Source organism: Triturus cristatus, chromosome 11 (genome assembly GCF_964204655.1).
Source record: "Triturus cristatus chromosome 11, aTriCri1.1, whole genome shotgun sequence".
In the NCBI taxonomy this organism is placed as follows: Eukaryota; Metazoa; Chordata; class Amphibia; order Caudata; family Salamandridae; genus Triturus; species Triturus cristatus.
Window position 1 is genome coordinate 836,352,552 of NC_140594.1, and position 27,453 is coordinate 836,380,004.

General features: G+C 48.8%; 1 protein-coding gene across 1 annotated transcript in view; it reads right to left on the minus strand.

Moving 5' to 3' along the window:
- The window catches only part of ATP6V1H (ATPase H+ transporting V1 subunit H), a 187,760-nt gene that overhangs the window by 105,240 nt on the left and 55,067 nt on the right, over positions 1–27,453 (minus strand). The window contains exon 6 of the mRNA XM_085634598.1: positions 25,242–25,346. Coding sequence (XP_085490724.1) covers positions 25,242–25,346 — 105 coding nt within the window. The remainder of the gene's footprint in view (positions 1–25,241; positions 25,347–27,453) is intronic.

A 27,453-nucleotide genomic window follows, 5' to 3' on the forward strand; every position in this document is an offset into this window, starting at 1 on the left:
TTTTATTAGAGTTCCCATGGACAGGAAGTTGTATATGCTTTTTCGGTTTGGGTCCCTATATCTAAATGCTCCAGTTGCTCAAAGGGATCCAGCCAAAAACCTTTCACCGAGCTGCCCGTGTTGTAATGATAAGCAAGAAACCATAGCCCATTGCCTATTTGTATGCCCGGCCCTTTTGTCAGCCTAGGAACAAATGGCTAAAACCGATCTGTGTTCAGCTGGGAACTAAGAAGTACCAAGTTGCACTTCGCATTTTGAGATCCGACGCATCCAGGCCTGCTTTTGTGTGTGGAGTTGCTAAATTTCTGGGCTGTGCCTGGATCATTCGTGCAAAAGTTATTACCAAAGCTGTCTAAATGTATGATGATGCTATATAACGATCTTGTAACTTTTACTCTTGCAAGAGGGTAGAGGGGATGAATTGTGCATACTAGACCACCTATTGAAACGAGTAATCTGTTTACTATTGGGAATCTTCCCTTTCATGAATTACTGTTTTAATTATTTGCACTACAGTCGGTCTTTTAATCTTTTAATTGTATAATATTGATCTTATGGATGCAGAAGCTTTTATGGTATTAATTATCGAATAAAGCAATTCAACACATTAATTGCATAACTTCTACCTTATTTACACAATGCATTTTGTTTTGCCAGGTTGGGGAGTGAGACCAGTGTGTAGCGAGGATGCTATTAAAAATGGCAACATATTACTGAGTTGAACCATAACTTTTTTCCCCGTTTTACTAGCCCACAAAAGAGGCAGGTAACACAATGAATTTTAAATCACACAAGACCTCCACATATATACACACACCAGAATTCACATAAGAACGTACTTCTCTTTGGCATCTATCTTTCTCATGGATAATCTATCTACCTGCTCCTTTAGGCTGGATTCAACAAGTTGAAATAGCTCTTCTGTGGCGAAATGCAGGGACTCATTTCTGGGATTCAAACAAGATCTTGCATCATAGAGTTGTATAAGGCACCACACCAACATGCTAAAGTCAGTACCCCATCCTTTTTCCCCTACCCTTAGAGATGGAGATCTACTGGTCGAGATTGACAGACATTTTATTGTACCAAAATAACTTAGGACCTTATTATAAGTTGCATAACTGCTACTCAGGTTAGGGGTGCGCAGAATTCTGTAAAGTTACATAAAAAATCCACGAAATTCCACAGAGTACTGCGAGCAGGCGGAATTCAGTACTTTGCGCTGCTCGCACTGATTTTTAGCACCGGGAGGTTGCTCCATGCTGTAAAACAAACTGCACCGCGCAGCGCACCAGAGGGCACTGCTTCTTTTTGCAGCTCAAGTAGCTTTTCTACTCAAGCAGCACTTTTGAATGCGAACAGTCACAACCTGCCGTGACTGCCCACATTGAGAAAATCTCGCTGGAGGACATTCTAGTGCCTGAAAATAGCGCATTGCCGTTTGCCGACTTAACGTTGGCGAGTCAAGTGTGAGAAAAAACTCAGTCAAGCGGCACTTGGTGGAGTTTTGTCGGAACGCTGCGATACTTGCATAGTGCGGAGTGTGCAAAACTCCGCAAACTCGGCTGGCAGAGTGGAATTTGCCACCCGCCCCTACTCAGGATGGTGAGGAGAGCTGGCTCTGTGAGAAATCTCCATTTGAAAGACAGGTACACCGTTAAGTAATTTGTTCTACTGATGGCTCCTTCTAACTGAGTATTCCTCCCCACTTAAATCAATAACCATGCTGTCCCACAAAGGAGTTAGGACTGAGGAAATGGTCAAACCAGGAAGTACTGCAACACAAGTGTGGCAAAATGGGGATGACTGTGGACTTCAATGTCAATGCAATAATGCCTCATTAAGGTGTGGATGAAATCTCATGGCAACCCGGAAGTAGAGGCCTACACCATGGGTAAATGATTCAGGATGCCCTCTGGAGTTTCCTTTTTTTAAATTTATTTATAAACTGTTGGCATTTTACAGACAAAGTTCAAGGATGACATGAGAGGCATTGCACATATATCTGGGACACAGCTGGACACGTAGCACAATTATATAAAACAGCCAAGTCTCAAGAAGGATCTCCTCCCTACTCCCCAGTGCAGTGGCACAATACAAACGAAACCTTGCGGTTACAGTTTCCAAGAACCCCCAGGTGAGCCTCCGTTCTGACCGGTGTGCCCCGCTAAATTCGTGCTAGGGGGTCTAATATGGTGTGAAACTCCAGAGTACGCGGGAAGGCCATCATTGTTACTGTCTTGGACCGTGAGAGAGTTATCAGTTTGGCGAAAATAAGTGGTGACGGGTTCCCAGATGTCCTGGGGACAAGTCCTTGGGGGCATCAGGTCCCAGTAGTTGGATAGGTGTTCATAACAATATATAATGTCAGTGATCCAGTCTTGGGCTCGTGGTGCCCGTGGTCTTCCCCAGTTCATCGCAATTCTTCGCGAGGAGGAGCATTAAAGCGCTCAGTTTGCGGGAATTACGAGGCATATCATTTACATAGCCCAGAAGCCCCAGCAGTGGAGACGGAGACACCAGCGTATTCACACCTCGCTATTATGTGGAAAATTTCTACCCAGTAGGCGGCAATTGCGGGACAGTGTCAAGCAAGGTGAATGAAATCCTGAGGCGAGTGGCAGTGTGGGCATTGAGAACCAGGGGACATCCCCATCCGGTGTATTTGTATGGGAGTTCAGTATAAGCGGTGCAGAAAATTGAAATTAATAAGTCGGAATCTGTAGTTGGGAGACAGCATCTCAAGCTGGCCACAGCAAAAAGCCCACTGAGCATCAGTTAGGGGAAGGTCGAGGTCCCTTCCTCAAGTCTCTCGGGCTGGTGTGCCTGCCGCTGGTGTATAGGGATCTTATCAGCTTACAAGCCGAGGGTGTCGTGTATATATGATCTAGTGTTGGAAGTATCCTTGGGGAGCTGGGAAAGTGTTGTGGTGCGCTCGACATGCCGCACGCAGTTGTTAATACACAACGGCATCTAAGGGTGTGCATGTGGTGGTAGCCGTCGTTGGAGGGGTAAGGAACTGACCCTCAGGGTAGAGGTTTGCAAAGGTATGAAAATTCAGCTGGCTATCGCGGCTGATTGTGCCTTTGTCATGCAGAGGGGGTAGCAGGGGACGTTTCGCCACTGGAACAGATGGGGTATAAAGCGGTGTGATTCCCGCACGTCTTGCCAACCAGTTTCATGCCCAGCGCATACACTGTGGAGTGTCGATCTCTGAGGCAGACAGTTTAAATGGAAGCCACAATGCTGTAGATAGTGGCCACGGGGAGGTCTTCTCCATCACAACCGCGACGTGTGGTTGGAAAGGTGTGGGGTGGGTCCAGTAGTGTAAAAAAATGTGCCTGCTACAGATATAACTGTAGGTCTGGTGCTCCCATCCCTCCCTGTGATTGTGGCAGTGTTAATAGTTTGTACGTTATGCAGGGCAGTTGGCTCGCCCAGACTAGCGTAATTAGGTTGGAGCGAAGACGTTCAAAAAAAGGCTTGGTGATTGGGATAGTGATGTTCATGAATAGATAAAAGAAATTTAGGTAAAACAACCATTTTTGCAATGGCAATCGGTCCCGCCATGGACAGCGGGAGCTTAGACCACAGCGGACCTCGGTCCCCCAACCAGGCCATGGCTCTGCCGAAGTGGGCTTGCCATAGTTCCTCAACCATTCTGCTAATCAGGATGCCTACGTATTTAACAGGGCCGGTGGCCCATTGGAGCGGATAGTCCATCGGGACCAGAGCAGTGGCATCTGTTAACGGGAATAGCATAGACTTGGCCCAATTAATCTGAACTCCAGATAAACCGCCTTATCTTATGACCTCACAGATTAGTGTGGAAAGATTACTCTCGGAGTGAATAACAAAGAGTGACGTTGTCAGCATACAGATATATAACGAGGCCACAAGTTGTAAAGCCCTGCCCTTAGTTTGCGCGGTGTTGACAGATTTGGCCGCAGGGGGATCCATCGCGATGGCAAAGAGTAGGGGGGGAAAGCAGGCATTCGGAGTCGCACTCGGGTGGTAGGCAGAGTATAAAGAAGAAGAAGAATCTGCGCAATGAAGTTGGAACCAAGGCCATGTCTACGCAGCAACAGGTACTCCCTCTCAAAAGCTTTCATGGCATCAAGCAGAGCGGCCACTGCTGGGGTTTGAGGGTGCATGTAATGCAGGACTGCAAATATGGTTAAAGGTTGTGAGCTGTGGATAAGACCGGTATAAAACCAGATTGAACGGGTCTGATCATTACTGGAAGCAGGCGTTGCAGTCTATTTGCCAGTACCTTAGCAAATGTTTTGTTGTCTGTATTGATAAGAGACAGGGGGCAATATGAATTGCACTGGTTAACTTGCTTGTCAGGTTTAAGAAGCATGAATAATACAGCCTCCCACATCGATGGGGGGAGTGAGCCCACCTTCAGAGCGTCTTGGTAGATGTCCAGAATTTTGGGAATTAAAATTTGGGAGTATTCTTTATAAAAAGGTGGTTGTTAGTCCATCCAGACCAGGAGCCCTATCAGGGGAGAGACTGGCAATTGCTTGCTGTATTTCCTCTGTGGTGATGGGAGAGTCCAAAATGTCTCACTGCACATCTGATAGCCATACCAATTCAATGGCGTCTAAATAGGCCTGTAAGCTTGGAGGTGCTGCTGACTAGAAAGTGGAGTAAAGATGAAGGAAGAAGTCAACCATAATTTGTAGAAGCTCTGTGGTAGAGTAACAGTTCTGGCCCTCTGAGTTAAGAAGGTCAGGGATGTAGGATAAGGTGAGAGGCCTCTGGAGTGGCCTGGCCAGAGTTTTGCCAGGACGGTCTCCTTCGCCATATCTATGAGCCTGGGTCTCCCCAGGAAGCGAGTTTCCCTCAACGCCTCGTCTTGATATGCCAACATCCTGTTGCATATGTTGACCAAAGTGCTGGGGTCGTTCGAGCAGTAGAAGTGGGCTTCAAGTGTGGAAATTTCAATTTCTTTCTTTCTTTATAATCTTTATTTCGACCGTTTTAGATCATAAAAGATATACAACAATAAAAACATTTAAAATAGAGTTAACATTCGAATAAAAAGCACATGACATTTTGAGAAGGAGCATAAATAACAACATGGTGCAAAATACAATTCATTCAATAGTTCTATTATCCCCAGCCTCAACCTGCTTTATATGTCTTGCTCGAATGTGCCACATTGCTCTTAAAAATTTAGCTACCGCAAACACAACCGGGGGCGAAAGATCTGTTTTTAACACTCTGTATGCATGTAGATAATGCCCAAGACCCAGGTTCTTAAGAAGGGGAACAAGCCAATAATTTCTGGGTCTACGGTATGCTTTACAGAAAAAGATCATATGTAGGTCATCCTCCCGGGTTTGGGTGCATAGTGAGCATTGCTCTGATGAGGGGGGATTGGACCACTGCTTCGTAAATGACCCAAGTGGGAGTGAGTTATGTCTCCACTGAAGGAACAATTTTCTGGTGAAGACCGGGCTGCTATTGTCAAGAACACTCTTGGTGGTACACATCTTTCATTTTAATAAATAAGTTAGTAAGAGACCCCTCCTTTGTAGCCCCTATAAGTTTTGATAATTTAAATTCATAAAATTCCTTTACCAGGAGTTTCCTAGGGATCCTACAGCACGCACTCCCTGGGTTTCGCCAAAGCTCCGGCCGTCCCAGATTCTCACATGTCTTTTTCACATAGGATAACCATGGGATAAGAGCGGCTTTTGGCAGAGTTAAAATCTCTTGTAGTTCAGACCTATATGTTGCAAGTTCTGGCCTAGCCCACAATCGACGCCAGAAAGTCAGCGGTTTGAGTGCCAGCTCTTCACTAATGGGTCTCAATCCCAGGTCCAGCCTCAACGGCAAAAGAGGTGTACTTGTTGGAAGGGCTGCCAGCTGCCTAATAAAATTGTTTTTAGTGACTAGTAAGTTCTGTGTAGAGGTGTGGCCCCACAGTTCCCCGCCGTATACTACTGCCCCACGCGCTTGCATTTTATAAATTTGTAGGGCTGGGGTCAAAGGTTTAAAGGACGAAGTATTCCTCAACCTACAGATACCTCCAGTTAATTGAACAAGTCTCAAATTGGCCTTGTTACGATGGGTGTCCCAGGACATTGTTTAATTAATGGTGACTCCCAAATACTCAAATGTACATACTCTCTCCAACTTCTGAGTGCCTATGATGGGATTAGGCCGGGTGGAATTTGGGGGGTTGAGAATCATGTATTTCGTCTTCAATGCATTGATCTCTAGACCCCGCTGAGTACAAAAGGTCGAAAATCCATCTAAACTTCGTTGAATTCCCATGGGGGACTCAGACAGCAGCAGGGTGTCATCCGCAAACATTATAGCGGGCACCCTGCTGCCATTGAGTTTTGGTGCGTCGAAGTCGGCCACCCCCAGCAGGTGGTCGATAACCCCGTTGACAAAGAGGCCAAACAGGGTCGGAGCGAGGACACAGCCCTGTCTTACCCCCCCTGTCAACCGGAAATCTATCCGTAAGTACCCCATTCCTACCGCACCTCACACGTGCAAAATTTCCCATGTGCAGTCTTATCAAAATGGAAAGGATATCTTGCGGTATGGCCAGGTCCGCCAAGACGGACCAGAGTCTTGCTCTTGGGACTAAGTCGAAGGCAGCACGCAGGTCCACGAAAACCGTGTACAAGCTGCCACCCTCGATTATTGCGGTCTTCCAGTAAATAAGGTTCAAGCGGAACACCTGGTCTGTAGTCGAAACCCCCTTCCTAAATCCTGCCTGATAGGGGCTAAGGATGGAAAAGTCATCAATCCAAGTTTGGAGGCGATGAAGAAACAGCCTACCAAACAACTTCTGGGAGACATCTATAAGGCTAATGGGCCTGTAGTTGGCTGGGAGCAGAGGTGACCCCTTTTTAAAGACCGGCACAATCTCTGCGCCCAGCCAAGTACTAGGCACCTCCATGCCCCCCCAGAATAGCATTAAACATAGACAATAGATATGGTGCCCAAACGTCTGGTTCCTGTTTAAAGAGATCCCCGGGGAGGCCATCCAAACCCGGAGCCTTGCCAAGGGGTAAGGCAGAAATTGCTGCTCTAATTTCAGTCACCGTAAAATGGTCTCCAGAATGACATGGTGTTACAGTGGGTGGTAATTCACCGGGGACCCCAGCCTCCACCCTATAAAGGGACCAGAAATGCTCCTTCCAGGATTCAGCTGAGATGTTAGGTTCTATAGCCGATGGAAGATCTTCTGAGCCAGTATTTACAATTCTCCAGAATTTGCGGGAGTCCCTATGGGCTAATGATTTAGTAAGGTCCTCCCACTTCTCCTGATCCCACTCAATCTTAGCGTTAAAAATCAATCGCTTATACTCCCTCCTCCTAGCCTTGATCTCAACTCGGCTATTGCCTTCCTTAATGGCGATTAAAAGGTCTGATTTCGCCTTACGGCAAGCAACATTATACCAGGTCTGGCGATTAGTGCCCCCCCCCCCCTTCTTAAGTGGACAGAAGAAGACTTCAGCCAGAGACTTTATTAAGTCATCGTGCGCCAAACGCAATAACTCATAAGTGTCTTTGGCGATAGAATTTCCCATTAAAGTACACACTACCTCCAAAATGGGGATTAACCTGGAGTATAATTCTGCGACTTTTCCTTGATTAGTGGCAAGCTTTTCCCATCGAATTCTCCTTCTGTTAGACGTAAGGACCAACCCCGTGGACGCAGAACCTACCATGACCTTTCTTCCCACTAGACCCGGGATCTTATAATGTCAATTTCGAGATCGTCCCTCAAATGGCTTTAAGGACACCGTGCTGTTTGGCGTATGACCGCTTTGAATGCATCCCAAAGCACGGCTGGTGAATCGACCAAGCCAGTATTTTGTTCAAAGTAACCTCTTCTTTGAAAACCGTGACCCTGAGGCAATCTCCACAGGAATGTGCTAGGGAGAGCATGAGGAGGCTGGAGGTCCAAATGCACAAGGGTGTGCTCTCAAAGAATATGTGGTAAGTGGGCAACTGTTGGCAGCCAGGACAGCCATTTCTAGTTGCAAAACAATAGTCAAACCTAGACTATGCCTTGTGTTGCAGTAAAAAGCATGCGCCTTTGCGTCTGTCGCGGTGTGTAACTCGCCAAATATCAGTGAGGTTGTTGTCTACAGTTATCGTGCTGAGGCTGCTTGGGGGTGGGGTTGCCTGGAGCTGCCAACTCTGTCTAGCGCATCATCCAGCGGGACATTGAAATCACCACACCAGAGTACTGTCTGTGGGCCAGCGCCAGTAATTAAGTGCCATACCTTAACGAAGAAGTCAGGATCATCAACCTTAGGTCCATAAACGATGGCGAAGGTTGCAGGGTGATTGTAGAGTGTGCCTGCCAGTATGACATATCTACCTTCGTTGTCGCCAATGCTGTGGGTGGTGTTCCAGGCCAGGCCCCTGCGTATAAGGAAGCAGATCCCTCTTGCGTAAATGGAATATATTGATGAGTGGGACAGTCCCTGGTAAGTAAGGTAGGGAGAGTGTTGCTAACTAGGTGAGTTTCCTGGAGTAGGCAGATATCGACTTTGTGTCTATTTGTGTCAGCGTGAACTAGGTGGATCTTCCTGCCGTCACTGAGACCCCTTATGTTCCCTGTGACTAGTTTAACCACAGCTGCCCTATTCATCCTTGCAATCAGGAGCAGTGGCGGATTGCTATGTTGGTTATGTGGTGGTACGTGCTGTGTCACGTACAGGCGTGCAGTAGTGGAAATGGTGTATGTGCAAGACGTTAAGCCAACAACTTTTAATATGCATTGAACAGTACCTATTTAACTTCCCCGCAACAAACACCCCCCCACACACACCAACTCCTCAATTAGGTTGTGTTACCCTTACCCATAACATTGACAACTGGGAGTTATCCCTTGGGGCAGTGGAATCTCCAAGCTAACAACCCGCCATGAAGGCTGGGTGGCGGAGCGTCAGCCATGGCGAGGGTCCCTCCATTGCCAGGATAGCCGCAGTGCTTCTCGTGAACACAGGCAGACATCGCTACAGATAAAGCCTTGATATAATGATCTGGTATCATTCCATGACATTGGAGAAGAATGGCATACATGTAAAAAGACAAGACGGTTGGCAACTTTAGCAACATCAGTGCTCCTGAACAACAAAGCAACTTCTTTTGTTTAAAAAAGGGAGAAGAGGGCGTGGCCAAGATGACGGAGTGAGCGGACTACATTTTCAAAAGCACATAATACGTCGGACACCGGAGCCCCCGCCAGCATCGAAGTGTACCCCCGGAGCCCTAGGCCAGAACCGTGTGCTGATCTTCTCGCTTGCCAGTGGATGGTGAAAGGCCAGGTGGCGGCGAGGAGTACGACCGCGCTCCGGAGAGAGCTGTTAGCCTGCGCCACCTGCACACGCGGGCCCTGGAGAAATTCTGCTGCCCTTCCTACCTGCGACCTTTGGCAGGATCCCGCGGCTGCTCTCTGCCTTCCTGGAGCTGTGGCGAGGCCTGCTGCACGTGGTGATCCTGCAGAGTGTGGCCTGCCCGGCGCCCCGCAAAGGAAGGGACTCGTCCAGCGTACCGCTGAACCCAGCAACGTTTGAAGGTGACGGTGAGCTTTTTTGGCCCGTCGGCTGCTGTGCTGGGCTTTGCTGGGCTGTGTCTCTTGGGGGCAGCCCACCTGGGGCTGGAGGGATCGCAGGGCGCGCCATTTGTGCATGAGCCTCGGGGGACGTCGGGCCTCCGCCCCTGTTGCTGTGTCGGTGTTGGACTGCTTGGGTGTCAGTTTCACCCTCCCTGTACTGCCGGTCCCACATGTCTGTCCCAGACTGGCAGGGTTTTCAGCAAATTGCAGCCAGCCCACAGCAGGCTCCCCCCTGCATATTGCCTGAACCTCTTGCCTTGCTTTGTCTGGGGGTCGTGTGGGTGAGGGCTGGTGCCCCCCCCCCCCCGGCCTCCCCTTTCTACTGTGGGTGTCTCTGCAGGGCCCCAGGCAACGGCCTCTCCGAGCCAATGGTGCTTTGTGGAAGCGTGTTCCGGAAGCCAGCCACTACGGGGGTGATTTGGAAGGTGCCCCCCCCACCTCCGAGAACTCCACTGTGCCTGAAGCGGATTACTGACATAGCGGCACTGGAAGCTCTCCCCATCGGCTACGCTCCCTCCTCACACAGAGGGCCCGACGAGCTGCACAGAGTCTGGCTGACGATCTGGGCCTTCCCGAACGACAGACGCGGTGGTGCTGGTGGTCAGTGGGGAGGGGGATCTGGGGGGGGCACCGGTGCTATGCAGGCCCAGACCTTGACGTCCCTGGGAGTTGGATGCCCATGAGAACACTGCCAGGCCTGATGCCCGCTACTGCCGCATGCTGAGAGGGGGCCCGGGATCCTGTTCTATCGCAGGGACACGCCATTCCACATAGTGGACCCGGGTGTGAACGGAGCTTACTCTGAGTACCAGCACGCCTCTTCCTTCGCTTGGTAACCTCCTGGGGCTCGCACACCCTCTCCTTCGAGCCCGTCTCTGACTCCTGAGAGGGTCAGCTTCCAGAATCCGCGATGGCGGCAGCTAAAGGCAAGAAAGAGATCCGTCCCTGACCTCCTCCTGAAGTCGGCGGGTGAACGCCACAGGATCTACTGCGCTCTCAGGTCGAGAGAGTCCAGACGCTGTGGTCACCAGGGAGTTCCTGGAGGCCTTGTTCGCCTCCCAGGGAGAAGACATCCTGGCCATTAGAACAGACTTACAGGGAGACCTGCGGGAGGTCCGGAAGGATGTGGATGCTGTGGGAAGCGGGTGGCCTCCCTTAAGGACTCAACGGCTGCCAGAGATGAAGAGATCGCAGCACTTCAGCAACAAATCCTCCGGCTGCGAGACCAGCACCTGGATCTTCAATCGCACTCCGTAGAGAATAGATCAGGGGGAAACAACATCCGGATCCGTGCAGTTTCAACAGGGACAGAAGGAGAAGACCTGGTGGGTTATGTTCAGGACCTTTACCATGCTGTTCGGAATGCATTGGCAGAATCCTGTGTCGAGATCAATCGCTGCCACCGTGTAGGCCCACTGCGTCAACCTAATTGGCCCTCTGCAGACACTCTCGTATTTGTGCACGACTTCACGGTGAAGGAGGCGATTCTCAAGGCGGCCCGCACGGGCCAGCCTCTACGCTTTCGGGACCACTCTCCCCAACTGTTTCAAGACCTGGAAGCCTGCAAAAGAGAAGAGATTTCCGCCCCATCACAATCCACCTTCGTTCACAGAACATATCGTATGTCTGGGGTCACCCGTTCCGCCTCATCTTTCGTATTGGATGGAAGCTACACCAAGTCTACTCAATGACCGAAGCCTGCAAAGTACTCAACTTAATTAAAAAAATATTTCTAAAGCGCAGCGTACACCTTGCGGTTTCTTGGCGCTAGGGGAATTGGCAACTGAGGGAGAAGACCAGAAGAAAAGATAAGAGGAGATATTAAGAGAGTTTAAGAGGGGAAGGCCTGGCTGAAGAGGAACGTTTTCAAATCTCTACGAAAGGGGAGGTACTGAGTAGCAAAGCGGAGATGGTCAGGGAGTGAGTTCCAAAACGTTGGAGCCAGGGTGGAAAAGCTGGCCCCGCCCCACTTTTTACGTGTGAAACGAGGGGTCAGAAGAAGGGACTTAGAGGAAGACCGAAGTGCTCTTGCAGGTACATACGGATTGATTAATAAAGAGATAAAAGCGGGGGCAGTGCCCTGACGGGCCTGGAAGGCCATGCAGCCGATCTTAAAAAGGGAGCGTTCTTTTACAGGGAGCCAGTGAAGCTCCCTGAGAAGGGGGGTGGAATGGTGATATCGAGGAAGGCCATACACCAGCCGAGCTGCCTGGTTCTGGATAATCTGGAGTCTACGCAAGCAGTACGCGGGGATACCATGGTAGAGAGCGTTTGCGTAGTCCAGTCGCGATATCACTAGTGTGGCCATGATGATCTTAAGCGCCTGGGGGGAAAAAAAACGGGAAACAGTGCGGATCGTGCGGAGAGTGAGGAAACAAGAGGATACCACGGAACTAATTTGTGAATGGAGAGTGAGCTGGTTGTTTATTTTGACACCGAGCGTTTTGACCGTGGTGGAAGGGGTAGGTGCGGGACCGAGAGAGGGGGGCCAAAAGAAAGAGTTCCAGGGGCTGGATGAACCACCAGTGAGAACTAGCTCGGTTTTATCCGGGTTCAGCTTAAGGTGGTTGTGGTTCATCCAGTCCCTGATGAAAGTCATAGTTGACTGGAAGTTAGAGACAGAAAGAGGAGAGGGGGAGAGATCAAAGATGAGCTGGAGGTCATCCGCGTAATTATAAACGGTGACCTCCAGCTGTTGGAGTGCGAAAATGAGAGGAAAGATATAGCGATTGAAAAGCAACGGAGAGAGAGAGGAACCCTGGGGAACACCGCAAGTGACAGGGAGAGGGGTGGCCGTGAAGTCGCCTAGCCGAACCGCCTGAGTGCGGTCCCGCAGAAAGGAGGAGAGCCAGACCAGAGCTGATCCCCCGATACCAGCCGCCCTGACACGGGTAAGTAAGATGGTATGGTCCACCGTGTCAAAGGCGGCGGAGAGATCAAGGAGGACCAGTGCCTGGTGTTTGTTCTCATCCATGCCCCTTCTGAGTTTGTCTAAGACTGCGACCACGACTGATTCGGTCGAATGCCTGGGGCGGAACCCGGCTTGGCAGGATGCCAATCCTCCATTTGCCTCGACATGGGCGCTAAGTGCCGCGGTGACGTGGCGTTCCATCACCTTTCCCAGGAAGGGTAGCAGGGAGATGGGGCGGTAGTTGGCCAAGATGGAAGGATCCGCGCCAGGTTTTTTCAGGATGGGCACTATTGTAGCTGCCTTTAGCACAGAGGGCACTACGCCCTGTGCCAGAGAGCTGTTGAGGAAGGCGATGGGAGGGTCAGGGCAGCAGAGGTAAATTTGCTGCAGGACTCGTGCCGGGCAGACGTCCGCAGGAGACCCCGACTTCACTTTGGGAAGTATCTCTAAGAAAGAGTCCTGAGTGAGAGGGGGGGATGGAGGTAAAAGGACGTAGGACGGGAGGGGGGGAGGTATCAATGAAGGCAGACGAGGGTGGTGGGATGTTGGTCTTGATGGTAGCAATTTTCTCTAAGAAGTAGGTATTAAGTTGGTCGCAGAGAGGCTGGGAAGGAGGAATTTGGGACGAGGTTCGGTCTGAGAATGCCAGGTCATTCACTATGCCGAAGATTTCCCTGGGTTTGTTTTTTGCAGAAGTTATTTTAGAAGAAAAGTAGGAGGTTTTTGCAGCCAGGATTGCTGTTTTGTATTTGGCCAGTGTTGATAAGAAGTGGGTTTTTGATAAGGGACTGTAATTTATCCTCCATTGCCTCTCCGCCCGACGGGCGCTCAGTTTGAGATCTTTTAGGTGGTCGTCGAACCATCTATTGGAGTCCTTAGGTCGGCGGATGGAAATGCGGCGTAAGGGCGCCACTGAGTCGCAGCCTCCAGCCAGCCAGGTGTTAATGGCCTTGGCTTGAGAGGCGGATGATAAGCCCGCGAGAATGGGAGTGGAGTTGCAGAGTGAGGAGGTCAAGGAGGGATAATCCAGTCTATTCCAATTCCGCGCCCAGGTGTGTTTGGTGTGCTGGGTTTTGGGCATCAGGTTTCGGAGGATGGAGAGGGAGATGAGGGTATGGTCAGACCATGGGCACGGCGAGACCGCAGCCGAGGCCACAGGGAGGTTAAGGGACCAGACCTGGTCCAGTGTGTGCCCATGGGAATGAGTGGGGACGGATATGTGTGACACAAAGTTGAGGGATGAAAGATAATCTGTAAATTCTTTAGAGGCTGAGCACTCGTGTGGGTCTGAGGGCCAGTAATTGAAGTCCCCTAGCACCAAGACCGAGGTGTAGTTGACCACCAGGTTAGCCAACAGGTCCTGAAATGCCGGCAAGAATAAGGGCGAGGGCTGAGGAGGGCGGTACATAAGGAGGCAAGTTATGGGGGGGGGGAAAATGAAAGAGCGGACAGCCAGGAAGTCAGCAGGGGGAATAGGGGGAAAAGGGAGTTGTTGAAAGTTCAACTCCGACCGAGCGATTAGGGCGACCCCACCGCCAGGCTTGCCAGTCGGACGGTCGGCCCGCAGGGCCACATAGGAAGGGGGTAGGGTGGCCAAGAGAACAGGGAGGGAAGAATCACAGTACCAGGTTTCGGTCAGGAGCAGAATGTCAGGTTTCTCTGAGTCGAGTAAGACAAACAGCTCGTGGTGGTGCTTGACCGCTGACCTGGTATTGAGTAGGACAATAGACAGTGCCGGAGAGCAGGGGGGGGGGGGGTCAAGGGAGGGGGGGGGGTCAAGGGAGGGGGGGCAAGGTGACGGGGGGACGAGCTGCAGGGGATAGGGTGCAGTGGGGGAAGAAGGAGCAAGGCCTAGTGAGGAAATCAGAGGGCGGATGGGATCCGGGAGTGGCCAATGGCCTTGGAAGGCAATAAGGTCCTTGGCAGAATAAGACGTAGTTTTAGCATGGAATCGTGCCCCTAGCCCCGTCCGGCCGCGGACGGGCGCAGACGGGCTTGCCTTAGGCGCGCCTTCGGCGCGCAAAAGTCGCGCCCGCTGCGCTCGTCCGCTGCGCTTCCTGGCCAGACACATGTTTTATGCCGGTGGGCCAAGAGGTTGGAGGGGCGTGGCCAACCGAGGGGGCGTGTCTCGCCTCGCCCTCGGGAATGGCGGGAGAGATAAGGGGATCGTTGCAGCGAGTAGCGCTGTTCGTGGCGAGCCAAGAGATGCAGAAGAGTAAAGGTGCCAGATAAAAACACAGTATTCAATCACAGTAAAATTTAAAGTAAGTAGCCCCTGCTCCCGGCTTTTCGCCTCAGGAGCCAATCATGAATGCGAAGCCTGGCCGCGACGCGCTCAATTTAAAGGTATGGCGGGGGGCGTGGCCAACCGAGGGGGCGTGTCTCGCCTCGCCCTCGGGAATGGCGGGAGAGATAAGGGGATCGTTGCAGCGAGTAGCGCTGTTCGTGGCGAGCCAAGAGATGCAGGTGAGTAAAGGTGCCAGATAAAAACACAGTATTCAAGCACAGTAAAATTTAAAGTAAGTAGCCCCTGCTCCCGGCTTTCCGCCTCAGGAGCCAATCATGAATCAACTTCAATCTTGACGACTTGCCTTCCCAGCCGGACGCCATAGAGTCGGGCACACAGAAGCCCCAGTCTCCGCCCTGATCCCGCCACAATACTTCAGGAGCAGTCAGCTGTTCTGTGGACTCTGGCTGGCGCAGAGGGGGATACCCTGGACTCTAATGACAACGTGCTGTTGGGTTTGTTCTATCTTCTTTAGGTCCGGCGGGAGCAGGTTTTTTCTCTCTCTCTATTGAATTGAGGCACCCTCATTCCCTTGGCGGACTCCACTTACTGATGACCAGCTTCGAGATGGACTTTGTGGGCTTGCCCACTTTGTTGATTCACTGTCTCTGGGGTTGTTTTTCTTGTTATGGGTTGGGATGGGTCCTCTCTCCGGTGATCTTTTTCTCCCTTGGGGGCTGTCAGTTTGCTTGTCCCACGTGGTCCTTGCAGTACTCTGTCCCCCTACACAGGCCACACAACTTTAGTCACAGCTTACGATGGTCCTTCCACCATCGATGGAGGTCAAGGTAGTTAGCTTTAACGCCCAGGGTCTCAACAACCCCACTAAGCGGAAGGCTGTGCTTTCATTGCTCGACCAGGCAGGAGGTGATGTGTGCTTACTGCAGGTTGCGCACAGGGTCCTCCTACACCACAATGGCCTCCATCTACTCTCCCAATAAGCACCAAGAGGAATTTGACGGATGCAATGGCCGAGGTCCTTCATACACCCAATTCCCTGGTGGTAGTGGGGGGGTGACCTAAATCTAGTTATAGATGCTGGGTTGGACTGTTCTAGCTCGAGATCTGGCAGGACGGGAGCACTATCTAGCAGTGGTAGAGACTGGCTGGACGACTGTGGGATCAAGGACGCCTGGCGTTGCTTGCACCCTGATGTAAAAGACTATTCCTACTACTCAGCAGCCCACAAGACGTATGCCCACCTTGACCACTTTCTAGTCACTCGGGCGGCTTGGGCATGCACCAGCGATGCTACCATCGAGGACCGATCCCTCTCAGATCACGCACACATTAACCTGACCAGAGTCTGGTGCCAGTTGGAGAAGGAAGGGCTCCAGCTGAAGAGGCTAGACCTCGATCGGGCCGAATATGTAGTACTGCGGCTGAAGCACAAATACTATGTGGGCTCAAATAAGGGAGGCCGCATGCTAGTTTATGGTCTTCGCAGTCAGCAGCAGCCCAGTCCGTGAAAGCAGTGAGGGTGGAACAGGGGCTCGAAATCATGGATGATGCCGGGACAGCGGTGGCCTTCCTGTCCTTTAACGAGACTCTCTATTGCGCTGAGCCCTCTAACCTTCTGGACCCCAGTGGGTACCTCTTAGGCGCAGCGGTCACATCACTCCCGCCCACAGAAGCTGAGGGACTGAAGGCCCCTATATGGATTGACAATGTGATCTCTGCTAAAGCTCGTCTGAAACCCCCTGAAAGCACCGGGTCCAGACGGCTTCAGTGCTCTTTTCTAGAAGACCTACAGCACCAGACTGGCTCCACTGCTCACACGTCTGTTCAACTCTTTTGCGGACACGGGCACTCTCTCGGATTCCATGCTGCTAGCAACCATTTCGGTGATCCCCAAACCGGGAAAAGACCCGGAACTCTGCAGCTAATATCGGCAGATTTCTTTGCTGAACAGCGACACAAAACTATTCTCTAGCATCCTGGCACATAGTTTAAACCCTCTGATGCCTGGCTTGATCGAACCAGACCAGTCCGGTTTCATTCCGAATAGGCAGTGCGGGGATAACACCAAAAGGATTTGCCACTTAATTGACAAAGTACACCGGTCTAAGGAGGAGGCTTTACTTCTGGTGGTAGACGTGGAGAAAGCCTTTGACCGTGTGCATTGGCCATATCGGTTTGCCACTCTGGACCGCTTTGGCCTGGGTGTCCAGTTTCGCAAATGGGTGGCAAGCATTTATAGCTCTCCCGTAGCTGTGGTCCGGGTAAATGGAATACTCTCGGGCGACTTCTCGGTGGGGAGGGGGACCAGGCAGGGCTGCCCTCTCCCCCTTGCTCTTCGCCCTATATATTGGAGCCCTTTGCCCAGCGACTCTGAGACAACCCACAGGTGCAGGACAACCCGTTTGGGCCTGACTCTCAACTAATTAGCCTTTACGGCGATGGTTATTTTCTCGGTGGCCCGTCCTCCGTCTTCCATCCCGGCGATCATGGCAGATCTGCAGGAATTCAGCCAGGTCTCTAGCGTTAAAATAAATTTATAGAAGTCGCAGGTGCTTAATCTCACTGCTACGCAAGTGACGTTAGACGCCTTGCGAGCCCAATTTGACTTTGACTGGGTTTCTGAAGGTATAACGTACCTATTGTTGGTCCTTCATAAACGTCTGGCCAAGACGTTGGAAGTGAACTACAATACACTGCTCTCTCGCATTAGAACGGATTTAGCCCATTGGCGGCGCCTGCCACTGTCGTGACTTGGGAGGCTGGCCGCGGTTAAAATAAATGTACTACCATGGGCCTTGAATCTCTTTCAAACGCTCCCCTTGCAGCCCCAACCGAATTCGCTCCTTCACATGCAAACTGAGATTGAACGTTTTGTTTGGGGTCCGATTTCCCCAGGCTACATAAGACTCTCCTACGGCGCCCTAAGAAGGAGGGCGGCTTGGCCTTGCCCAACATCACACGCTGCTTCCAGGCCTCGCTGTTGCGTTACTTCATAGAATGGAACCGTCCCATGACAGAAGTACTGGATTTTCATGGACCAGACGGTGGCAGGACACCATATTTGGAGAGAGGCCTGTTTAACCAAGTCCTCGCGTTCCTGGGGGCTATACTCCTCGCCAGTCACGCACCCCACTATGCTAACCTGGGACAGGGTGTCTACACGAGCGGATCTTACGACATTCCCCTCTCCCATGTCTCCAATCTTTCAAACCCTGATTTTCCTCCTGGGATGGATAAAGGGGCGGGCAAGCGGTGGTTGGAGGGCGGGTGTAAGTGTTTGGGGCATTTGTTTGACCTCCAGGGTCCAATCTCCTTTACGCAGCTTCAAGAGGATTACGGCCTTGTAGGTTCAGACCTCTTTTTACATAGTCAAATGCTGCACTGGATAACTGGTCCCGCAATACGTCCCTTGGCGGTTAGTCCGATGCGGCCTTTTGAAAGGCGGCTGGTCTATAATAAGGATGACCGCAAACTCATCTCTGAAATATACTCACTTCTCAATCAGAGCCCAGTGAGGGTTCGAACCAGAGACGGTGGGAGGCGGAATTAGGTCGTACCCTGTCTGACAAGAAATGGGAGGATATCTTCCACAGAACACATCACATCTCACATTCCATGGGCCACACCGAAACTGCATTTAAAACTGTATCTTACTATACACCGGCCCGTTTGACCAAGTGGAACTCTCAATGCGATGAACTCTGCTGGCGCGGTTGTGGTAGCCCGGGTACCCTCCTTCATTTGCTATGGAACTGCCCAAAGCTCACGAGATATTGGGAAAATATCCTCTCAAGATCAATAAAGCCTTCGACACCACCATTCTCAGACTCCCTGCTTACACCATCCTGGGTTTGCCGAATGCACCGACCTTCCCTCTGCGCTCAACCAAAGGCAGACAGATTGCTCTAGCGCTGAATGCCGTACACCGGGTACTTTTGGCAGGGTGGAAAACTGACAGGACCCAGGAACATACACAGTGGCTGCATCAGTTGTGGTATCTTTTGGGCATGGAGAGGCGGTCTATGGCTACATTAGGGACCAGGTCTGACTACGCCAAGATCTGGGCCCCCTTTATCTCTATTCTATCCACGGAATTCCGGGAGTTGTTCTGTCCCATCTATCTCCGGATTCTGGAACGGACTCCTGAAGGGCATGAGGGTGAATAGCGCTCACGTTCTCAGGTCTGTTCCGAGTCCCCATACTACTGTCACCTATCACACTGGATAGTATCTGCAAACACAGGTGCCTTTTATCTTGTCTTTTGCTCACCGGGAGAGAGGCGGGGTAGGGGAGGAGGCTGGGTAATGTTTTGTCTTTTTTGTGTTTTCTTCCACTTGGGGTCTGTGGTTTTCATCCCCTCCTTTCTGTAAAAAGCAGACTCTATAGCCATCAGCCGTAGAAGACAGGTTTTCGGCTCCCTGCTTCATGTATACAAGCTGCTTGACGGACTTTTCTACTATATACACTTTGTGGATCTAAGGCAGTTACTTACCTCCTTTACCAAGAGCGGCTGGCCCGGAATGGGTTGTAGGCGGCATGCTGCGTCAAATACCTATGTAAGAAAACCTAGCTCCATGCTAAGGCGGGGTGAGGTCACGGCAAGCTGTCCGGCCTACGCCCTCTGCAGAGTCCGACACCCCGTGCCTCCAGGGGTGATAAGTGCAGGATATTGTTGTCTTTCCCCAGGGTGGGGGGGGGGGGGGGGAGGCAGCACAGTTGTGTGGAGAGGCATGGATGATATTACACACCGGGCGCTCTGTGGCGTATTTGCAGCGCCTCTACCGCAAAATCTTCGTCCCCTCGCATCGCGGCCCAACTCCTTACCGCGGTCTCCAGAGAGGATGCTGATGTGTCCGGAGGGTGCAAGCCCGGCTGCCGCAGAACTCACTCCACCTCGCACCGCAGGCTCATCCGTCCGGCTCCCACAGGGCTGATGTCACCAAGGTACCTAGCAGGCTCTCCGCAGTGAACGTCTGGTGATCTTCTCAGGCGCGCACCAGGTACGCTGCCAGTTCGGGTCATCCGCAGCTCTGTGTCGCCGATGTCCACAGGGAAACTTGCCCGCGGCGTTACGGCCAGATGGGTTCCATAGCAGAGGATTGCTTCAGGATTCCTGGCTCGGCCGCCAGTGCTCCCCTACGGTGCGGCCATTCTGCAGCACGGCGAGACCACGCCCCCTGGAGGTTTCTTTTTGAAGTTTTACATTTTGCTGCACGGCACAACCCAGTGAAAAAATCACCTGCTTCTGAATTGCCTTTCTTGGAGCAAGCTTGGCTAAGGGAAAGTTGATCATCAATCCAATACTCCTTGCTCCTATCAATGTAGAACGTGAGAGCTCTGTGAGCATCCAAGCAGTGCCGTCTCTCCTCCTCTTTGGTGGGCTGAGGAGATGGGCAGAATGTCAGTAAAGTGATACACTGACCCACACGAAATGAGGTAACCATCTTTAGCAGAAAGAAAGGCTTAGTTCAAAAGACAAGTTTATCTGTGAAAAATTAATTAAAGGGATGACCAGTAGACAAAGCCTGCAGTTCCGTAACACACCGAGCTGAGATAATGGCAATTGAGAACACAGTGTTCAAGGTAAGCAGCTGCAAAAGAAAACTGTATATGAGCTCGAAGGGGAAACCCATAGAGAATGTGAGCACCAGGTTAAACTCTCATGGAGAGATAACAAAGGGAGAAGGGGAACATAAATATGTCAACCCTATCAGAAAATGCAACAGAAAACTTGAGCATGAGAGTTGATCCAGCAATCAAAGAAAATCTGAAAGAGCACACAGATAACTTAGGAGTAGCCATGACCAGGCCTTGCCAGGCCAAGGAAAGCACAAAGTGAAACACACTAGACAAGCATGTGTTAAGGAGGGGCAGCAACTTCCTCAGTGAACCAAGAAAGAAAACAGTCCTGAAAAAATGGATTTGGTTAAGGGCTGACAAACTGACAAGATTGTGTTCACCATCTCGTCAGAGGAGCTCAGAATGTACTGTTGAACTCCAGTCCATTCTACACCCAAACATGAAGATAAAGGCTCTGAAAATTCAGTTTCAGACTCTGTCCCTGGCATCGAGGGGTGGGGGGGGGGGCTGCCTTTTGTGGATGCAGAAGAGAAGGTCACTGGGACAGGCTGAGCATATCAAAGTACCAAATCCTTCGCAGCGAGTCTGGTGTGATTAAGATCATCTGTGCAAAGTCCTGAGGCAGTTTCTGCAGAACCAGAGGAATCAGAGGGGTGGAAGCAAACACATTGTAAAGATGGAAGTTTCACCTCGAATAAAATGCATCTCCTGGGGATGCCTGCAGAGAGAACTGTAGGGCTCAGAACTTCGGACAGTGTGTTTTCTTAGAAGTGGCAAAGAGATCCACCGGAAGGGTAAAGGTGGATTGACCCTCCTCCATGTGAAAACACTACCCATGATTGCTAAGGTAGTACTGAATGAGATAGTCGGCCTGTAGGATACAGGAGCCTATTCAGATGGTTCATGACCAGCCAGACATTGTAAACCTATAGCCTAGACCGGAGACGAATAGCTTCTAGACCCAGGGTACACATGCCCATGCCACCCGGTTTGTTGGCCTATCGCATTGCAGTTATTTTGTTCATCTGGACCAAACCTGACTTAACATGGTTGGCAGGCAAGAATGCCTTGAGAGGCAAGCACATAGCCCAAACCTCTAGCAAAATGTGGTTTGGTTTCTGCTCTATTTGGAGACGACAAGCCTCTAATCTCCAATGCAGCTAGATGCTTGCACCTTTCAAAATCACGAGTCGGTCCAATGAGGACAGAGTAGCTGTCCACGGGTGAGGTGGTCTGTCACAAGCCAACACCACAGGTCTTGAATCACTTCTGGGACAATCCAATTGTTGTAAATCAAGACTCCGCAGAAAAGGCCCAGTGAAAGCGTAAGCGCCACTAGACTACATGCAAAGGTCACTGAGTGTGGAGAACCAGCAACATGCACAAGGCAAGCAGACCCAAAAGGGACAGCACTGCTAGGGCTAGAATAAGAGCTCTCTCGCAAAACATCAACATCCTAGAATGAACGTCCCAATGTTTCTGGGGAAAGAGGGAAGACCTTGCCGGAGACAATATCCAGTTCCACCCCAATGAAGAGGAAATTCTGGGAGGCCATAACTGCAACTTCCGGCGAGTGACTGTAAACCCTAGGTTGAATAGCAGAAAGAGCATGGTATGCAGGCAGGTCAACAAAAGCTGCAGTATACCCACAATTAGCAGAAGGTCACCGAGTTACAAGAATACAGAGGTTCCCGACCTACGATGCTGTGCTGCATCCACAAATATCACCTTCCTGATGTCATGATAAACCAAACAGAAGGACAGCAAAGTGATAATGGATGCTGCTGCCACCAAAAAAGAAATGCCTGGGGTATATCAAATGCAGTTGATGAAGTGCTGGTGAAACTGGAAAGCAAGGGAAGTCAGTCCAAAGGATTGAGCCAAAGTTCAATCTTGTATGAAACATTTCAGTGCATAGTCTGCCTTCTCACCAAAACGGTGAGGCCCACCAAAGGGCATATACATATGACTAACATGCACATCACCCAAAAAACTGCAAGAATGCAGTCAAGCATAACAAAGGGTGGCAACAGAAAGCCCAGTGATCTTGTCGATCACACACAAGAGCAGAAGATCGGTCTGAGCAGAAGATCGGTCTGCGCAGCAGTAGATGCCTCAACGACAAGCACCTTTCCAGCAAGCCTTCTGACATTGAATGGAATAGGTCTTAGAGAGCAAGTGACAGTTTCTCTGAGTTAATCATTGGTTTGTCATAGTGGGGGCAAGCAATGTTTGAAGTTGGTTTATAAATTACTCCAGTATTAAAAACAAGTTATGAAAATGATTTCTCTTGAACGGTTCTGAGAACTTCCACAGGGGCAGAGACACAAATCTTTTAGTTTCTACTTTACAAATGTAACATACAGTGTAGCCAACACCTGCCAGCAATAAAGCACTAGTAAGTTTAATTCAACAACAAAACAATAGACTAAGAATACCCACAACGAGTATGTGAACTTCATTCTCTGTCCCAACTCCCAGAAAAGATTATTCTGACAAGCAACAACATATCAGCAGGAACTATAGTAAAACAAAATCACAAATAAGCCTGCTTGTAAACCTCAGATACTTCATACAGAAGCAAAAGTCAAGCATACCAAGTGAAATTACTTTTTCATCTGCACCTATCTGAAGAAAACCCCACCATAAGCATGCCACAGACTGTGTGAAAGAAAACCCCATAGCCCAGCATAAAAGTAGTTAAAAAAACAAAAAAGAAAAGGCTTCTAGTATACAGGTTTTATCCTCTTTGGTCAAATTGCCAAATGGATATCCAAACCAAGCTAGTGATAACTATGCCACAGCAACTGAACACCATACAGCTTTGTGAGGATTAAGAGGCAGATACCCAGATTACTTAGAATGCTGAGAACATTAGAAATAGTGTGAATGGTTGCGGAGCTGTCACTGGAAAGTGAGCAGAACCCTTACTGAAAACACATGTGTAAGCTATCCACTGTAAATGAACTTCTACCTAAATAATAAATGCTGCCTCCATAATTGTATCAAAATAAGGAAAACCAATACCATGGTGAAAATTCATAATGGCAGATAAATCAAATACTTTTTTTTTAACCAATGGGGAAATTTGGCCAGTCTTGAGACACTGAAGAAAATGTCCATGATTTGTAGAGGAGTTCAAAACAGAGAGAAAAGATTACAACTGAGAGAATCTAGTGTTATGCATACTGTTGAAGAGACAATGAGGGAGCACCTATACGTCCAGTGTGAGCATCTTTACATTTAATACTAAAATGTCCTACCTCCCGCGCTATTTGTACGTGTTGGGTAATTATCCGTATTGAATTCCATGAAAATGGTTTCATTCTGTGACCGCTAAAATCACTAACCTTGTGTGGGCTGGGGGTCGGCACAAGGTGGCATTTCACTCACTGCACAAGTCTCCTTTTGACGGCGGCCTGGGTTTATCAGATCTATACCTATACTATCTGGCAGCACACATGGTGCTGATTAATGACTGGTACACCAGGAGATGGGTGATCCGGCTTATAGGTTCGAAATATATTCACTGGGTATGGATGGCTTGTTCCATCTCCTCTATGGGGGGACGTTTCCGAGTACATGGTCTTCGTGCACGCGGGTATCCATCACCTGTTGGAGGTCGGCCCTTAGCCTTACTGGTTGGTGCCGTCGCCTCACTGAGATGACTCCTCTGTGGCGAGGAACAGGACTTGTTCAACTTTCAACACTGGAAGGTTTTCTGCCTTGGGATCGCATTGGGATCTCGTACCTGGGAGATGTTTACAGGGGCGGGAGCATTCTATTCTTACAGGACCTAAAAGCTAAGTACCCACTGTCTAATTTGCAGTTTTTTCAGAACCTCCAACTACTCTATGCCTTGCTAGCTCACAAACGAGTCCCTGCCGGAATACAATCTGCTGGAGGCAAAGCTCTTCTTGGGGCAGCTAGGTAAAGAGGCCACATCAGTGGTTTATCGCTCCTTAGTAATACACGCCCTGGACGGTCTCAAGAGGGTCAGACAGAGGTGGGCATTCTGGGTGGGAGACCTGGATGGAGAGGACTGGAGGGAGGTTGGCATAGCACCTAGGGAGCTGGCAATCTATGTGTGGCTCTGTAAGGTACAGTTCAACTATCTGCACGCGACATACCTCACTCCGAGGAGTTTACAACATGTATGCTCCAATGCGCGAGCAGTGTGCACACACTGCACACTTCCAGAAACTGAATTTTTCCATGTCGCTGGGAGTGCCCGATGCGGAGGCCTATTTGGGAGGAGGTGGGTCAAGTACTGTCCACTGTCCTGGACCACCCTACGGAGTCGACGCCCCGTGTTGCGTTACTAGGGCTAATGGAGGAAGTAGGGGGCCCTAGGGCTGAGCGTGCCTTTCTGGGGGCCGCTTGCTTGGTTGCCAAGCGGGACATTACCCGGGTCTGGAACCAACAAAAGCCACTGTTAAAGGTTGGTGCGAAGAAACATGAACCTAAATGGGGGAAATGGTGTGTTTATTATGGTTTATCAATATGACAATGCACTGTTGTATATTATTGAAATCCGAGATTGCGGTCATGCCGTGCTTGTACATTGACCAAATCTTGTACTGTGTTATGCCATTTTTTTGCTGCAAAAGCTTTAATACAATTGGTGATAAAAAAAAAATATATATACTAACATAGCCTACTTCAGAGCGCAAATGACACAAGGTCTGATTAATTATAGAGAATACCGTCATTTCTGCGAGATGAAATTGAAGTACAAATTTGTTTTTAAAGAAATAGTGCATCATACAAAGCTTGCAGTGTTCCGGGATTTTTAAACCTGTAAGTAAATACTTGGAAATCCAGGTCTAAAGTATCTTCTATGCTAATATTAAATTAATATGTTTGATTGGAAAAACATTGCCTTATTTTATCTTTACCTGTGAACTGAGCTGTGTTTTAATCCAATTGAAGTAATAATTCAAGTCACTTCCTTCCATCAGTTCCCTTCCCCAGGCAGCCAATTTAGCTATAATTCTTGCTGCCTGAAATGGGATATAAAAAAAAAAAAGTAATACGGAATAACCAGTCACAAAGGTCAAGTATGAGGCCACAAGTTATGTACGGAATATCCAAGAGGAGGTGAGAAAAGATTTCCTTACACGCACATATATGCCTTTATGAGCCACAAATTAAGCATTTGTCAATTAATATAGCTAAAAGTTAAGTACAGTCCAAAAATGCAGTCTATTACATCTACATAAGAATATATTTTATAATAGACAGTCGCATTTTCCATTCACAAATATTTTCAGTCTTCAGCAAACATGTTAATAAAACAAACAATAAGAGAAAAGTGTTAGCACTATTACAAATCAGTGTGCACCACAGACGTTAATATGTTATGCTAAATATTATAGAGCAGCTCTTCTTAACCTGTAGATTTCCATGGACCCTCACTGAACCATTACTGGAAGCCAGGGACAACAAATACACATAAATTACACAAATAACATATTTCACTCCCAAACAGAAAATAGAATTTTGAAGAAAAAAAATTATTTTATTTTAAGGGGCAGGTTGGAGCTTTTCAAAGAGTAGTTTTATTTCTAAAAGATAAGCTGGTATGCGAATGCTAGACTCTAGCAGATTACTTTCTCTTTTTTGCTCCTAGTTAACGCTCTTTGTGTTGGTGCATACCAGGGCTGCTTCAATTCAGGCTACTGATCAGTTGCACTGGATTCTGTTTGGAACACTCTTGCTGTTTACATGAATCAAGGCAAGGATGCCAACTTAGTTTTTTGTTTCAAATTTCCAATTCCTTCATATTTACAGAGAATTTTAAACTTTCGAATCTGCTTTTTTATGTACTATACTATTCTGCTATTTACGTTTCTAAACAGTCGCTGAATCCTTGAATTGACATCAAGCACCTCACCTCCCACCCCCCCACCATGGTCCACGGACTACAGGTTAAGAACCACTATCACAGTCACTGCATCCCACAGGGGTTTGAGCAAATACCACATCCAGGAGAAAGGCCCTCGTATGAAATAACGTTTTGTGGATCAACAGCAATTAATCCTTCACATCTACCATGTAATAATACATAGTATGAGGCCGTATTATAAATCTAGGAATATTAATTTGCCTAGCTAATTTTCATAAATTATTTATGCATATTCATTATCCAAAAATGGTTCAGAAGGTGTAAAAGACTGCAATACATTAGTGGTGCTGTGTGAGACGAAGATCCCCATCTATGAAAATGCATTTCAGAGCAGTAGCTGAGAGATAGGGCTTTGAAAGACAGAATACTGCTGCAATGAGACTTGATTCAACAGTAAGGAAAGAGCCCATGAACGCCATACATCACTATAAAATGGCAATTATCTACAATCAGCACATTTTAATATGCTTAAGATAAACAAGGTTACTGGTAATGGTGGCCTGCTGTCCATTTTGAGATACTCTAAATGCCAGTTTGTGTTTCTTACAACAAATATTATTTTCTTTGAATTTTTTCACATTCCAAGGAATCATTAACCACCATTCTCAAAATCTAATAAATGAATTATGTTTGGAAACATGGGCAGTGTCTCTTTGCAATACTGAGCTTAGCACTAAAGCATTTTTGATCCCATATGTCTCTTTTAAATGTCCCTCTATTTGTATGAATTGTTTTCATCTAAATAAACGGAATTCCATCCAAAATTTAGTTCGGACTTCAAATCTGATATTTGTATATCTCATGGCTCGAATATACTTAATATACTATAAAGTAAAATATAATATACTTAATAGAACATTTCTCTAGGTAACTCAATCGTATGACGTCTGCATACATGGAAGTATTTGGCTCAAAGGAGCGGTTATATCTGAATGCAGTGCAAAACTCCTGCAAATAATTTTTTTAGGTCTCGCCTACTAGACTGCGCAGTTTGGTGTGGAAACAATCTTTTAAATGTCTCCTTTACAAGAAATTAAACAATACAGAATTAAACCCAATAAGTTATCGCATCTGCCACCTATGGTTGTCCAGAAATGTTGAGGCCAGGCATAGCATATCCAACTTTATTTAGTTCATTTAGATGTTTGCTACCTCTGCTTTATTGAGTGGACGGTAGTAAGTGAAGAATAGCAAACAAGAGG